General features: G+C 41.5%; 1 protein-coding gene and 1 long non-coding RNA gene across 2 annotated transcripts in view; one reads left to right on the top strand and one right to left on the bottom strand.

The window, feature by feature from the left end:
* Positions 1-2,706, top strand: part of SRP68 (signal recognition particle 68) — a 72,381-nt gene extending 69,675 nt beyond the window's left edge. The window contains exons 14-16 of the mRNA XM_069752062.1: positions 196-271; positions 1,020-1,072; positions 1,759-2,706. Coding sequence (XP_069608163.1) covers positions 196-271; positions 1,020-1,072; positions 1,759-1,986 — 357 coding nt within the window. The 3' untranslated portion in view covers positions 1,987-2,706. The remainder of the gene's footprint in view (positions 1-195; positions 272-1,019; positions 1,073-1,758) is intronic.
* Positions 2,707-3,075: 369 nt separating this feature from the next.
* Positions 3,076-11,486, bottom strand: LOC138667588 (uncharacterized). The gene is made up of 3 exons (XR_011318840.1): positions 11,215-11,486; positions 6,839-6,932; positions 3,076-5,990 (listed from the first exon to the last, which is right to left on the bottom strand). It is a non-coding gene; the product is annotated as an uncharacterized lncRNA (long non-coding RNA).
* Between the last annotated feature and the right edge of the window lie 4,386 nt (positions 11,487-15,872).

Here is a 15,872-nt window from a genome sequence, read left to right as displayed (position 1 = left end):
GTAATCCTTCTGACCCTTAGGAAAGCATTCAGAATAAAAGTAATATGTTATAGAACTCTGACATATGGAATCATCTTTTGGGGAATTGACATATCAGTGTTGCACCAACAGATTTTCAGTAAACTAAGCCTGTAGTCTCTGGTTCATTTGTGCATAGGGATGGCAGCACATGACTGGTAAAGTTTGTGTTTGCAGGAACTACCGGATGTTCAGGAGCTGATCAAGCAGGTGAATGCAGAGAAGTACTCACTACAGGCTGCTGCTATTCTTGGTGAGTTTTGGATTTCAGAATGCAGTATTTTTTATTTTATTTCAAAAGCCATGAACCTTTTTTTTCTGTTGAAACAGACGAATGAGGATTTGTTTTTCTGCAAGACAGTTGTATGTTTTGGGGCAGAGTCAGTGAGACAGCCATGTAGACCGGAAGGCTGTGCGCAGACTGGCCGGTGGCTTTCCCGACCCAAATGTGACAGCTGCATGTATTTCTAATCAGCTGTCACGCTTGGGTCTGGAGAGCTCCTGGCCAGTCTGTGCACAGCGTTACAATCCCGTTCCATTATATATGGCCATGCCCATTGTGGTAGCTATAATTTTTTAGTAATGTAATTTTCCTGGGGGTGGATTGAGTTTGTACAAATTTCTTTGTTCTACTGTTGCCCAATAAAAACACTTTTTTACAGAAACTTTTTTGTGTTGCACTCAGACACCTCTTATATATATATTTTTTCCCGTTCACGAAGCAGTTTGCTTTTTTGCCCAGAGTCTCCTCTCTATGAGGCAGAGCGAGCGCCAGTCTGGTTGACTTAAGCCATCTACTTACTGATGACCCAACCTCTTTAGTGAATAATTACAATAGGGATCTCCGGAGTGTTCCTTTAACATTAGATCCTCCTTTGTTGTTTGTCTAAGCAGTAGTCTAATTCTTTTACCTCAAGCCATGTGAAGTTCCCTTTTTCTCAGTGTAGTAGTTGATATTTGTTTTTTTTTTTTGTTTTTTTCGTTTTTCTTTCTTCTTCTAGATACAACCAACATTACAGAGGAGGTTTCACCCTCTCAGACTAAAGAAAACAAGGTAGGTGGTTTTATTTCAGGTGCCAAGAACCGAATCAAACTTCTAAAAAACCACAAGTTTGAAGCCAGTCTAAACAACCTCTAGACTTGCAGCCCCTGATCTTCTGCTTACTCCAGAGTTCCTTGTTTGAAAACTTCCATGCCATTTAATGTAACAGCTAAAGTGTGTCTGATTATGACTAGGGCGACGTTGTAATGAACTGCCCAAGAGGCTAAACAGAGACAGTGGGGCTGATATATCAAAGCTTTAATCCCAGAAAAGTGTTAAAAAAGGTTAGAAAAGTTATAGAATTGCACAAAAATATTCTGACTTTAGAAGTGTGAGTCAGCTGCGCCAACCTGGGGGGGACAGGGGGCGACCATGCCCACCTTTTCAATTTTTCAAAAATGCCCTCATTTTGTAGAAATGCGAGTAACATTTCTGAAGCAGTGCACGTAAGCACACGCCACTCAGAAGGTACCCTAAATTAATTGTGGCAAACATGCGCTACACGAGTGTTGATGAATCGATCACGTTTCTGTATAGACTCTTGAGCACCCCATTGCTTCGACGTTAACAAGTGCTGACTTCAGAATTCTGGTAGATCATTGGAATTTTTGCAATATTTACTGTGCTATACCTACATGTAACAAACTACAGGATGGGGCTGGCCTCTGTAATGATTCTCATTTTATCCTCTGTTGCAGCCTCTCTTGGAACGTTTAGACAACTTCTGCCTTGACCCATCTCTTGTGACCAAACATGCCCGCCTAGTGCCCTTCCCCCCAGACTTCCATCCCATACCTTGTAAGCCACTCTTCTTTGATCTGGCCTTAAATCATGTTGCGCTGCCATCTCTGGAGGACAAGCTGGAGCAGAAAGCAAAGAGTGGATTGACGGGTTATATCAAAGGCATCTTTGGTTTCCGAAGTTAATGAGATGCAGAAAAGTGGAGGATGGTTACTACTTGCATCTCAGCAGCATAGTTTGTACTCTATGAAACAACACTTCATGGAGTGGAGTTTTGCCCTGAGCTGGTTGTAATCTTTACTCTGTGTGCACACGTTGCGTTTTTTTCTCGTTTTTTCGCTATAAAAACGCATTAAAAACTCATACATATGCATCCCATCAATTATAATGCATTCTGCAATTTTTGTGCACATGATGCGCATCGCTGTAAAAAACGCATCATGTTCATTAATTTTGCGGATTTTTCGCGTTTTTCCCGCTCTTTTATGCATTGGGAAGCTCCGGAAAAAAACGCGAAAAAAATGCATGCGTATTACTTGCAGAAAATGTCCGGATTTCTTCAGGAATTTTCTGCAAGAAATCCTGACGTGTGCACATACCCTTACTCTGTGTTCTCTAGAGATCAATAAATTCCTCTTAATTTATTGTGATAATGGTCCTCTCTGTATTGACCAATATTGAGAGAATTTGTTTGCAGTTTCACAGAAGCTCTGTTTTTGGAGCAGACAAAATATCATTTACGTTGTATAAGAAGTGGACCTGTTTGGAAAACCGCAAATAAATGCTCATCTTAGTTAATCTACTTATTGTCTTTGGAACTTTTTACTTTATCGTCAATATTTATAAATTTGGGCTCCTTGATTTGTGTTCTGGAGTTTAAAATACATAAAAACATTTTAAGGGTGCTTTTGGTGGTGTATTTTGTGCATGCAATTTTTTTTCTGTCATTTTTCAATCCCAATAGTGAAACATAGTAAAAAAAATATTCAGAGCCTGCTGAGTTTTGAAAAAAAAAAAAGGTGTGAACCAAAATGCATTGTAGGTAATGCCTTTTATGTGGTACTATACAGTGACATCTAGTTGCACAGCCAAAATTCCCTTTGAAAACTAGAGATAAAGGTGACAATATGCTGCTTATACAGTTTGCGTTTATAAGCATCCGTTTTTTTTAAAGTGTTTACTTTATTCTTTTCCACCCGAGATAAAATCAGCAAATTTAATTTAGGAGGGGGGGGGGGGGGGGGGGGCATAACATATGTGATTATTACCGGATGTAGAACACACACATCCACACCTATCCACTATTACTCTAATTTACCGGAACAGGACAGGCTTAGCACTTGTGCCCTGATATAAAGGAGACCAGTCAGACAGGAGAAGTTGTTTGTTTGTTTTTTTTTTTTAATGCAGCTGTTTTGGGCAGGAAATGTTGGTATCTCCGCTAGGGATTCTAATGTCCCACCATAACAGCAGTGGTTAGTCATTGAGTAAGTAACATATACTGAATGGCCACTTTATTAGAGAAACCCATCTATAGTAGTGCATTGAACCTCGAAACAGAACCAGAGAAATCCCTAGTCCTGCAGGATCCTTGCTGACTGAATAGTTTCAGGTCAGTATCTCCAAGTAAGTAGTAGTTTCTAGCAGTTGCCTCAAATTACTTGGAGCTACTGACTTGTTGTGAACAGCACTGTGTACATTATCCCAGAGATTCTAAAAATTAATATCTGGCACTGTGCCAAGCAAGTATAACATGTAGACTTTTTTTCTGGAATCAATCCATGGCTATACAATCTGCCTTAGTTTTAACAGCTGCCATTGACTTGTATGGGAGATTCTCTTCTGAGGCTTGGAAGAGACTAGTACATTCCATCATTGTCCGTGTGACAAAACACCCATCTGAACAGCCCTATTGAATTACATTGGGCAGTGTGCTGTCCGGCTTTTAGTTGGCTAGCGCACAAGTTCGTATTATATGCTGGTGTGAACAAGCACTTAGTAATTTCCCTCAAACTGGCACATTAGTTGTAGTTAGCTGCAGATTACTTACTGCACACCGCCTGTTCTTCAGAACGATTCCCAACACCCTCCTCTGACTCCATTCATTGATAAGGTGTATACATCTATAGGATCCTATTTTACTGGCTGATTATTTTTACTGTGTGTAACATTGACACCACTGCATGACAAAACCGCCCCAAGAAAATACGTGCTCACTTGATTTTATGCTGTACTCCAAGATTTAATGAGTTTTCATCCATGGAAGCTCCAATACTGAAAGGTCAAGTGCCTATTATAAAGAGATCATTCAGTCTATGAATACAGGATGAATTCTATTATGTATGCGCTATATGTCCATTATGTGAGTCTGTGTAATGCGATTTTGTCTTCGCATATTAAAGGGGTTGTCCACTACTCGGACAATCCCTTCTCAATCACTGTGTTCCCCAATTTTAAACTAATAACGCATATACTCTCCTCCGATACGGGTGCCGTTCCAGTGGTGTCGCCACTGGTTCTCCCAGGACTCGCCTGATTAGCGGCTCCTTTATTCTACCTTCCTTCAGACGTAATTAACATCCGAAGTAGGTTAGAGCTGCTGTTATCACTTCCTCCGGATGTCCGTTGTCTGTAGGAGGGAAGAGTGAAGCAGCCATTGATTAGTGGCAGGGGTCGCGTGACATAATGTCATGCAAGCCCAGGGACAGCCACCACTGGAATGGCGCCTGCTTCGGCAGTGACTATAGGTGTTATTTTAGAGTGAGGGGACACAAGTGATTGAGAAGGGGTGTCCGAGTAGTGGACAGTCTCATTAAGTTGGTGGGAAAAGCTTTTGAAATGAAGGCTTATTAATTGGTCATGGGTGTTTAAGTACTATTCCCTCAACACAAATGTCAAAGAGCTAAATCTGACTCTGTGTATTATGCACTGGGAAAACTGCCTACACAATTTTATGGTGAAACCACCATTGACGAGCTGACAATACAGCCAATTATGTCAGCTAAACTTAGCTCTGCTACCTCTCTGCCAGTACTGGTAATTGGGTTACTACAGGCAGAAGAATCGGAGTTGAAGAGGCAGAGGGCTCGGCTGCTGACGGTGCGTGCAGGCATTCATTTCTCTGAGTCACTGTTTCATCTGGGTTGAACTTTAGGAGTAATTTCATGCTAATGCCATAATGAGAACTAAAATATCTTTTTTTAGCCAAATGCCACACCTGAGGTGCACCCATTGGGCAGATTTTTACATTATGTATTAGTTACACCTTAATGAACAGGGTAATGATGATGTGTTTGTTTTCAGACTTTTGTACAAATGCCCAGAAAAGTTAATTCTAGGCCTTATATGACTACTGACCTGTATAATGACTGGGCAGTATTAGGAGCACAGTATAACCAATGTGACGGAATAAGTACACACACTACATTATTTTTTGTCACTAATAATAATTTGCTTTTGCAGCTTGATTTGAGATACCTGATCCAGTGTATTTCCGATTTGCATTAGTGAGGCGATTGCCACTTTCCCTTCTCACGTTCCTGATTTCTTTATGTAAACAGTTGCCTTTATACAAGACCGTAGCTGCTTCTTTTCAGTGCCGCTATGTCTGGAATTACAAGTAACTTCCGATATAGAGAATTACCATGATTTTCTAATTTCATACATGTTGTATTTAGGGTGCATTCACACGACCTCATTTTGCAGCCTGTGATGTGGCTACAATGCCCAAATACAGATATAACATTCACTTGTGGCCTGAGAAAACTTCTGCATACATTTGGTTTAGTTAGGTGAAGATTTTACAAAAAAAACCTTCCACAAACTGCATCAATGAATGGACAAGGCCTGTGCTTTAAGCACATGGCTAGTTATGTATGGTAAATGCCCTCATATTACATAGTAACATAGTTAGTAAGGCCGAAAAAAGACATTTGTCCATCCAGTTCAGCCTATATTCCATCATAATAAATCCCCAGATCTACGTCCTTCTACAGAACCTAATTGTATGATACAATATTGTTCTGCTCCAGGAAGACATCCAGGCCTCTCTTGAACCCCTCGACTGAGTTCGCCATCACCACCTCCTCAGGCAAGCAATTCCAGATTCTCACTGCCCTAACAGTAAAGAATCCTCTTCTATGTTGGTGGAAAAACCTTCTCTCCTCCAGACGCAAAATATTAGAAGTACCTGCAACACATAATGAAAGACACTCAAAATATGCCGTTTTAGTAGGTGTGGCATGATGATATATGTAATACTAGGTATTCATTTAATGCTAGGAATGTGTTGTAGTAAGCGACTTTTCTATCAATATGCAGGATGCAGTCAGTGGCACACAGGATTGCAGGCAGAGCTCGATATGCGAGTGTAGAATGTCCTTGTACAACAGGCTGAGAACTGCCTTCACCTACACAGGGACTACAACAATCCACAACAATCTCAGGGACACGGTATACAAAGGCACTGTTGAGACTCACATTCTGCACATGCCTAAGTAAACAGAAGTCACTCCAGAAAGTCAACTGTTTTTAAAATAATCTTTATTATTTCCTGGGACTACGCCCTCACATTGCATAACTCACCATGCCTGTGAATAAATGTGTGGAGGTTGTTCAAATTGGATATGCCACAATCTGACACACTGAACAGCCCATTTTTATGGAGTTCTTCTTACATGGGTGATAATTATATACCATGCATGCCAACCTGAAAATCTTTGTGTCACACACTTCTCTTTGAGGTGTCATGTAAATATGCATGGCGTGGCCAGTCATTTAAATGCACCTTTCCACCTGCTTACTTTACCTCAATCTCAAACCCCTCTTCTTTGAAAGCTTTGGTTCATAGAGGCAGAAGGGTGGAAATAGAAACCAAGCAGGTGGGAAGGTGTAGTTAAAGGATTGGCCATGCCATTTTGTTCTAATAAAGTTGCACTTTGTATTTTTTTTATTTACTCTAAAGCATGTAAACATGAAATACATGATATTTGAATTGCATTACTGCTCTAGAAAATAGGGGAAAAAAAAGATTCTTACCACATAACTTGGCCAATTCACGCATGCCCAGCAGCCAGCGACAAGGCGATTTTCTTATGCTGGGAACCTATCCTAATGCGATTTTTCTCCAGGTCTGGAGAGAGGAAGAGAAATCACATGAAAAAAGTTAAATGTTTAGTTACTATTGTTGAGTGGTGATAGTCCTATACTTAGCTGCACATACTCTGCCACGGCTCCAGTCCTACTCTGCTATTGGGACCATTAAAGGCGCCGGCTGTGAGACACCCTCTGAACAGCAAGTTATGCATTACCCTGTGGATCTATGGTTATGCCTAAACATGAGAATAACCCTAGGCTTATAAGAGTGATTTCACACACTAAATACCGTACGTGTATTACAGTTTTTGCTAGATTTATGGACAATTCCACTTTTGGGTGGAAAGTTGCATGATTGGCTATTTTACTATTATGGTACAAACATGCAGCCATAGAAAAGAAGAAAGCAAAAGAAGCCGACTGAGGATTTGTTCTAGTAAATGGGAGTGATTCCACACTGATTTACTTCTTTAGCCAGGCTGAACAACATGAAATTTCACATTTCTGTATGGTTTCTGTCCAAGCGTATGTGCACACGACATCTTTTAGATGTATGCGAACCCAGATAGTTTTCAGGAGGAAGTCTCTTCATGCAATGCCAATAATTTTTTGTTCTGATGCGTATTTTCAGTCTTTTGTTTGTTTTTTTTGTAATGTTTTTGGCCACTCACTTTTCTGTTACTTTTTTAAAAAAATTGTTTTGAATAAAATAAACTAGTGTGCAATTTCTGAAACCTAAAGCCATTCTGGTCAGATCAATTCTTTTAACTACTTTGCATCTTTGGAAACCTGAAGCTGTTAAAAGAATCACAAATGACTGAACATATATGGCCAATCAGCAAGTTGTTTTTACATTACAGTGCATATGTTCATTCTTTTAGCTTTTATTTAGAACTTTCACCCCCAGGTTACAGAGCAGAATCACCACAAAGAGATGTGTGCACAACTGCACATACCCTAAGCAAGCCACCTTATTGCGAACTTGAGCTGGAGTTCAATAACAGTTCTGCAAGGAAGCTTTCAAATTTTGAAAACCTTTTGTCACAATGCAGTTGTGTCCATAGGCAGCCAATATACGCCCACCAACAATGCCAACCACAAAGTTGTGAAACAATAGGGACAACTGTGTATAGACATATTCTTGCACTTGCACAATAGAAAAAGGAAAGCACTCACCGATCTGAAAAATCCTTAACTTTATTGAATCTTCATTAAAAAGAATTCATGGCCGGGAGAGTGAGGAAAGGAGCTTTTTGCGAGCAGGTAAGAACGACGGCCGTTTTGTGCTATGCCAGCGCTTCTACAGTGTGAACCTGCTTTGATCTGTGAAGAGCACAGGGTGCCAGTGCTGAATTTGCCAATCCTGGTGTTCTGTGGCAAATGCCAAGCGTCTGCACGGTGTTGAGCTGTGAGCACAACCCCCATCTGTGGACGTCGGGCACTCAGACCATCCTCATGGAGTTGGCTTCTAACCATTTGTGCAGACACATGCACATTTGTGGCCTGTTGGAGGTCATTTTGCAGGGCTCTGGCAGTGTTCCTCGCACAAAGGCTAAGGTAACGGTCCTGCTGCTGGGTAGTTGCCCTCCTACGGCCCCCTCCACATCTGGTGTACTGGCCTGTCTCATGGTAACGCCTCCAGCCTATGGACACTGCTGACAGACAGCAAACCTTGCCACAGCTCGCATTGATGTGCCATCCTGGATGAGCTGCACTACCTGAGCCACTTGTGTGGGTTGTAGAATCCCCCTCATGCTACCACGAGTGTGAAAGCACAACCAACATTCAAAAGTGACCAAAACATCAGCCAGAAAGCATTGGTACTGAGATGTGGTCCCCACCTGCAGAACCACTCCTTTATTGAGTGTGTCTTGATAATTGCCAATAATTTCCATCTGATGTCCATTCCATTTGCACACAACAGCATGTGAAATTAATTGTCAAACAGTGTTGCTTCCTAAGTGGACAGTTTGTTTTCAAAGAAGTTTGATTTACTTGGAGTTATATTCTGTTGTTTAAGTGATCCCTTTATTTTTTTGAGCAGTGTATGTCTTCCATAAATATTGCATCGATGCAAACCCCAATATTCATCACTGACCACTGGCTCCAAAAAGTCTACAATCAGTGCTTTGAACAGATGAAGCTCTTGCCTTGGAATTGTACTTCTCCACATCTGGATAAACAAATCTGCTTCTTGATGGCTAGTTCTCAGCGCAGATATCCTGATGTAATTACCTTCTCACTGCAAGAGGTACCTACATCAATGGAAGTTGAAGTGTACGCTATCGCTCAGTTCCCCAGTTATAACTAGTCCCGTATGCTCAATGTGAGGTCCTAATTCAATAGAGGTTGACGTGTTTGCTCTTTCTCACTTCCCCATTTATAATTAGTTCCATATGTTCAATGTGAAGGTGATGTGTCTTTATAGATTTTTATTTTTTCTTTATGATACAGCATATAAATATATTCTCTTCATAGAAAAGTAACATCTAGCCACTACATTTTACGGCCGATAAAACATCACAAAAATGTATTTTTGTGAAACCAGCCTATAGGTTTCTTCAGATCTGCAAAACAAAATATCTTTGCAGGCGCCATAGTAAATAATGAAGGTGCCAGGGACTGAGAGGGGTTAATAGTATTTGGAGGCTGACTTCTTTAAACCTTAGGGAGAAGAACTTATTGGCTATGAGGAAAGAGGGAGGATCATGAAGGGGTATAAAGCAGGGGTCCCCAACTCCAGTCCTCAAGGCACACCAACAGGTCATGTTTTCAGGATTTCCTTTGCATTGCACAGGTGATGCAATTATTACCTGGGCAAGACTAAGGAAATCCTGAAAACATGACATGTTGGTGGGCCTTGAGGACTGGAGTTGGGGACCCCTGGTATAAAGGATGAAAGGCAGGAAGGAACCCCCTCTGTCCTACCTCTGGTCTGAGGTGAACACCCTCCCTCTTGGGTTTTTTGTACTGGAAAGGTTGTAGGCCTAATTTTTTTTAAAGCTGGTGGAAATTGAGGTCCCTTGAGATGACATGCTGTGCTCAGTGGCTGGCATGGTGGGATGTTTTTAATAGTAGGTCCAAATAACTTAGTGTGATAATTCCTGTTGATTCTTAATAAACATGTATGTGGTCCACTGTTCACCTAACACTATGGTTTCCTTGTATTTTATTGTTTGATTCATGTTATCAAGAGGGTATAGAAGCAGTCTCAGATGTCATCAGAAGTTCCAAACAGTAAGAAGTTACAATCCATTGCTGTTGGTATTGGTTTGGTCGCCTGCCAGTAGAGTGGTTGGTATAAGCCTGTTAAAAAATTTAGAAGAATATTTGACTATGGAATTATTTTCCTTGGAAGTTTTTGTGTTTTGAATACATATTTGCCATCCATTATTTATTTCTAATCCATGATTGTATTCACAATTTTTATACTCATGACTATCATAGCTGGGGTGAAGGTGGGACTTTGGTTCTACCCTTCCTCCATTGCAAAGGTTGGGTGTGGTTAGTATCATATAAATTTAAGGACAAGTAACACAAAGTATTTCCACCAGACTCTACAGGGCGTGAGCTGGTATCAAGCAGCCTTTGTTTTAGAGTAGAAGAGCGTTAGAAGAACTGGCTTGTCTGTTTGGTTTCTGGGAGAGTCAAAAGCATTGCAGTAACTCGGTAAACCAGGAGATGACAGGCGAACAAGCTAAAATTTGTGTCTACTGTCTATAGCTTTCAAAGAAAGTTATTTTTCTTGCATTGCTTTAAATGGAATGTGTAACCCATTTTTTTAATAATGAAAACCAAATACATACCTTACATAGTTTTTTCCTATTTTTTTTTTAAATTGCAGAATTTCTTGTTCTGTGATTATGCCCTTTGCCTTAGCTCCTGCTAACAAGCTTTATAAATCTGCTATACACCAGCAACATGGACCATTGACCTCAATAGACAGGATCTGACTCATTGACTTCTATAGGGGAGCATTGTAGGCATCATCTGGGAGGAGGTCATTGTGCGGGGAGGGGTTGATATCACCAATCTTAAATGGTGCATGTTATGTTGTCTTCTTATGGGCCATGATAAGGAGATGATTACTGAAAAGTAATCTATACAGAATACAAAGGATCAGTCTAATATTAAGCTTAATTGCAAGAGAGAAATTTGCAAGATTTAGAATATTTTGAAATCTGATATCAATGTGGAAAATTAAAATGGAATAGTCAAAAAAATATTTAAAAAAAGTTAGCATAAACTTGATTTAAGCAATGACCAATTTTCTTTAGCATAAACAATAGATTTTCTCTTATTTCACTTAGCACTATTACCTAATAGTTTTCCATTTTAAGTGGTCCCCAGTAGGAGTCAAAGCAACTTTCCAAGAAGCTTCAAAAGGTAGAGATGTCCCGATTCATTACTGTGTCCAACAGTCATGTGATCCCTTCTGTGCTGCTTCTGTATTGCTCTGCGGACTTCAAGTCAACGTGTCGCATAGTACAGTGCCTCCAAAGCACTGCACAGATGTTCCTCCCCTTTGTCTTTGATTGACACTCTTTTTCATGGCTCCATTTCTTTTAGTTTGAAGAGGGGAGAGCAGTAATTGAGCTGTAGGCAGGGTAACATATGCATTGGATATGAACAGGAGAGAACCTATGAAACAAACACGCCCTGCCTTGACTGCGATGGTAAGAAAACAAGTGGGAGGAGTCACCAGCTGCTGGAAGGTGCATAACTTCAGAAGTAAAACTTCATTCTCTATGGAACTGTCAAGGCTAGTGCTCAGCTTTAGCCAGTAGCCTTTGAACACGCGCCCTGCCACTCCATTCTAATGCTGATAATGTGCCCGGTTGTGCTGACCGGTCTGGATCACAGCAGTCAGACCCAGAACCCCACCATTCTATGAGTCATCACCTGCCCAGTGTTAGGTGGTAACTTCATTTCACTGGACAACCCCATTTAATGTGTGACTCCGACTTTGTGTCAACAATTTTAGGATGGCCTTTCTTGTCTCCGCATGACTGTCTCCCTGTGCGCAAATGCATAAAAATTAATTTGATATGGAGAATCTACAGTTATCTGCACAAAGTCCTGACTATAAATCCATCCGACAGCTTTGAGATAAATTGGAATACCAATATTTAGCCAGACCACTTCAACTAACATCGCTATTTGACCTTACCTATGCTCTCCTTGCATCTTTAGATTCCAAAATATTTCCTATGGTTTGGAATAAGAGCTCAGATAGGTATGAAGGTCCGGTGTCCACAGTATTTTGCCCATACATTGTAATAAATGGGTAAAGTGTATGCACTGTGTTTGCTTGAATGGGTCTGAATTGCAAACCAAACCAATTGGAATTAGGATTTATGTTGGTGGCATACCAGGAGCTGCAAGCAGGGGGCACTATTAATGATCCATTATGGCCTGCCATAGATGTAGAGCAGAACGCCGGCCAGTTGTTATAATCCTACACCTAGATGACCAATGTAACCTGTAGTTACTAGTCGGGGCATTGGTGACAACTAGGCCATGATTGTGGGGGCAGTTTTTGGAATCCCCAGACAAGGGAGCTTAGTGGTACAGAGATCTCAGGCAATTGGAATTAGGCAGACCCTTTTGTTTACAGTGATCGATTCCCAGTATGTCAGTGTGGTGGCATTACTAGCACAAAATAAGGGCCATGGTCGTCTTTTCTATGTATTTCATTGGCATCACATGATTTTATTTTCCATTACAATATATCTGAAATTATTAAGTTATTGTGCATGAGAACAATCACAATGCATCTTTCCTGTATTGGAGAGTATCTACTGCCTTGGTGATAAACAGAATGTTAATTAGCGGGAGAAATTTGAATTTGTGTTCGTAAATGTAAATTGACCTTTGAAGAAGCTGGCAGTGAAATTTTGGATTATATGGAGATACGGCCAAAAAAGTGATAGGTATGTGGGGTTCACCCACCCAGATGGGCGTTTGGAGGTTTGAACGCACATTCCAGGAGTGAATCACTAAGACGCAACTTGTGAGTCAAACAGATTCTTTAGCTGTTTGTCACTCGGTGGACAAACCTGATGAGCGAGTACTGTAACTAGACCACTGATAATTAAAATATAATATATTATAAAATACCCTCTTGGTTTCCTGTGATTGTGGCCTTTGCAGATCTTAGATATTGTATTATATTAAGGACTCCCCACTGTGAGGCATATTGAAGAGCTGGTAGGTATTGGTATCCTTTGATACAGGCCAAAAGTGCCCAATTTTTTTATTAACTATCAGCAACTCTAGGTTAGGTGGCTGTGCAAATTTGTAAGCGTCCCTCTGAATTGATATGGATACCAATGGATAAATGGAAGAAGGCTTGATTAAAGTGCAAATTTGCCTTTTTGAGCCATTGAGCTCTTTTACAGGAACTTGTCAGAAAATCAAGGGTCTGATGGTGTGCTAGGTCAGTGATAATATGGGGGATCGGTTCACAGGTCAAGAATCATCCTGCATTTGGTGCACTTGCAGATTCATGTACCTAAATATTTAGACTCCAATTCATCATTTGGCGTTTGCCTAAATTCTGGTGTAAAACGTTTAAAATTTTGCAAAATTTTTGCACGGCTATTTGAAAAGTGGGCAGAATTGAGCTGGGACTGTTGAAAGCTGATTGCGGCAGACATATTTATTATAATTTATACAAAAAAAGTTGTAGATCACAACATAAATCTATTGCAATTTCTGACTTTCTTGTGATGGCGCATGGCAGCTGAAAGATGCATGCAATTCATTAAGAGGCGCATGACAGCACGCTCTTCATCAAGACTGTGGCAGGCTGCACCTAAAGGGAACGGGCTCAGCAGCAGATCCCGCTCCATACATTGCAGATGTAATGCGTTTTTAATCCACTACTAGACAACCCGGGGGCGGACACGGACGATTTGGGGCCCCTGTGCAAGAAATGTTTGGACCCCCCTCCTTTTATGGCTACCAATGTACAGATATATACATATATTACATAATCTCTCATGTATATTGCCGCCCCTTATTACACAGTGCCCTCTCTTGTTATATAAAGCACAGTTCCTTATTACAGTGCCCTCTCTTGTTATAAGAGCACAGTCCCTTACTACACAGTGCCCTCTCTTGTTATGTGTTACACCATCTCTTATTACACAGTGCCTTCCTGTTATATACAGCATTGTTAGTTATAGTGCCCTGGTCTTTATTTCATACCGTCCTCTTTTGTTAGATAAAAACTGAAATGATTGCTGATGGAGCATGATAAAGTTTTTTTTCTGTTGGAAGAGGCAAACAACAGAAGGCGCTACATAATAAAGGACGGCAGCATACATAACTAAAAAGGATGCTACGTAATAAGGGACGGTGTTATACATTATTAAAGAGGAAATTATGCAATTAATGATGAAGGAATGTATAAAAAGAATGTACTCTATATAATAAGAGAAGACGCTATATATAACAAGATTGTACACTATATACAGTAATAAGGGACTGTACTATACATAATAAGGCTGCATTCCTGAATCTATGTGAATTGTTATTGTGCTGCCTAATTTTTTTTTTTGGACAGCACACAGACCCACAGAGTATGTCTTATTCTGCTCCTCAAAATCAGACCAGAAATAGACATGCTCTGAGCCTCACAGATCTCATTCTCGGATACGTGACTTTCATGGATATGCGAATGTATCTATGAAACTCTTGAGTCCATATACTGCCCCCAAAAAATTAGCTGCATACGGACTTTTCACACGAACGTAAGGCCTCTTTCACATTTCCGTCTTGAAACGGCCGTCATGCTGCTTCGGCGTGATGTATCGACGGACGTGAAAATATTGTGAAACGGATGTAACACATCCAGTAATGTGACGGATGCGTCAAATGTGGTAGGACCTGAATTTAAATACAGAAAATTCTGGAGAGAGACTTTTTCCCTGACTTGAAAATCCTTCCAGGCATGCTCAGAGTGAAAAAACAGGATACGTTGCTGGATTACTGTGTTTGGTGGTCAGCGACGGATCCTGCGTCCATAGGCTTCCATAGCAAATCTTGCGCTGTCTGTCGTTGGCTGTGTCTGTCAGCGTAGTGTCCAGAGGCTGGAGGCGCTACCAGGAGACAGGCCAGTACACCAGGAGATGTGGTGGGGGCCGTAGGAGGGCAACAACCCAGCAGCAGGACCGCTACCTCAGCCTATGTGCAAGGAGGAACAGGAGGAGCACTGCCAGAGCCCTACAAAATGACCTCCACCAGGCCACAAATGTGCATGTATCTGCACAAACGGTTAGAAACCGATTCCATGAGGATGGTCTGAGTGCCCGACGTCCACAGATGGGGGTTGTGCTCACAGCCCAACACCATGCAGGATGCTTGGCATTTGCCACAGAACACCAGGATTGGCAAATTTACCACTGGTGCCCTGTGCCCTTCACAGATGAAAGCAGGTTCACACTGAGCACATGTGACAGACGTCACAGAGTTTGGAGAGGCCGTGGAGAGCGATCTGCTGCTTGCAAACTCCTTCAGCATGACCGGTTTGGCAGTGGGTCAGCAATGGTGTGGGGTGGCATTTCTTTGGAGGGCCACACAGACCTCCATGAGCTCGCCAGAGGTAGCCTGACTGCCATTAGGTACCGAGATGAGATCCTCAGACCCCTTGTTAGACCATATGCTGGTGCGGTTGGCCCTGGGTTCCTACTAATGCAGGACAATGCCAGACCTCATGTGGCTGGAGTGTCAGCAGTTCCTGCAAGATGAAGGCATTGAAGCTATGGACTGGCCCACCCGTTCCCCAGACCTGGATCCGATTGAACACATCTGGGACATCATGTCTCGCACATCCACCAACGTCTCGATGCACCACAGACTGTCCAGGAGTTGGTGGATGCTTTAGTCCAGGTCAGGGAGGAGATCCCTCAGGAGACCACCCGCCACCTCATCAGGAACATGCCCAGGCATTGTAGGCAGGTAATACAGGCAC

The sequence above is a fragment of the Ranitomeya imitator genome, chromosome 2, assembly GCF_032444005.1.
Source record: "Ranitomeya imitator isolate aRanImi1 chromosome 2, aRanImi1.pri, whole genome shotgun sequence".
In the NCBI taxonomy this organism is placed as follows: Eukaryota; Metazoa; Chordata; class Amphibia; order Anura; family Dendrobatidae; genus Ranitomeya; species Ranitomeya imitator.
Note: the sequence above shows the minus strand (reverse complement) of the source record. Positions and strands in the feature narration are given on the sequence as shown.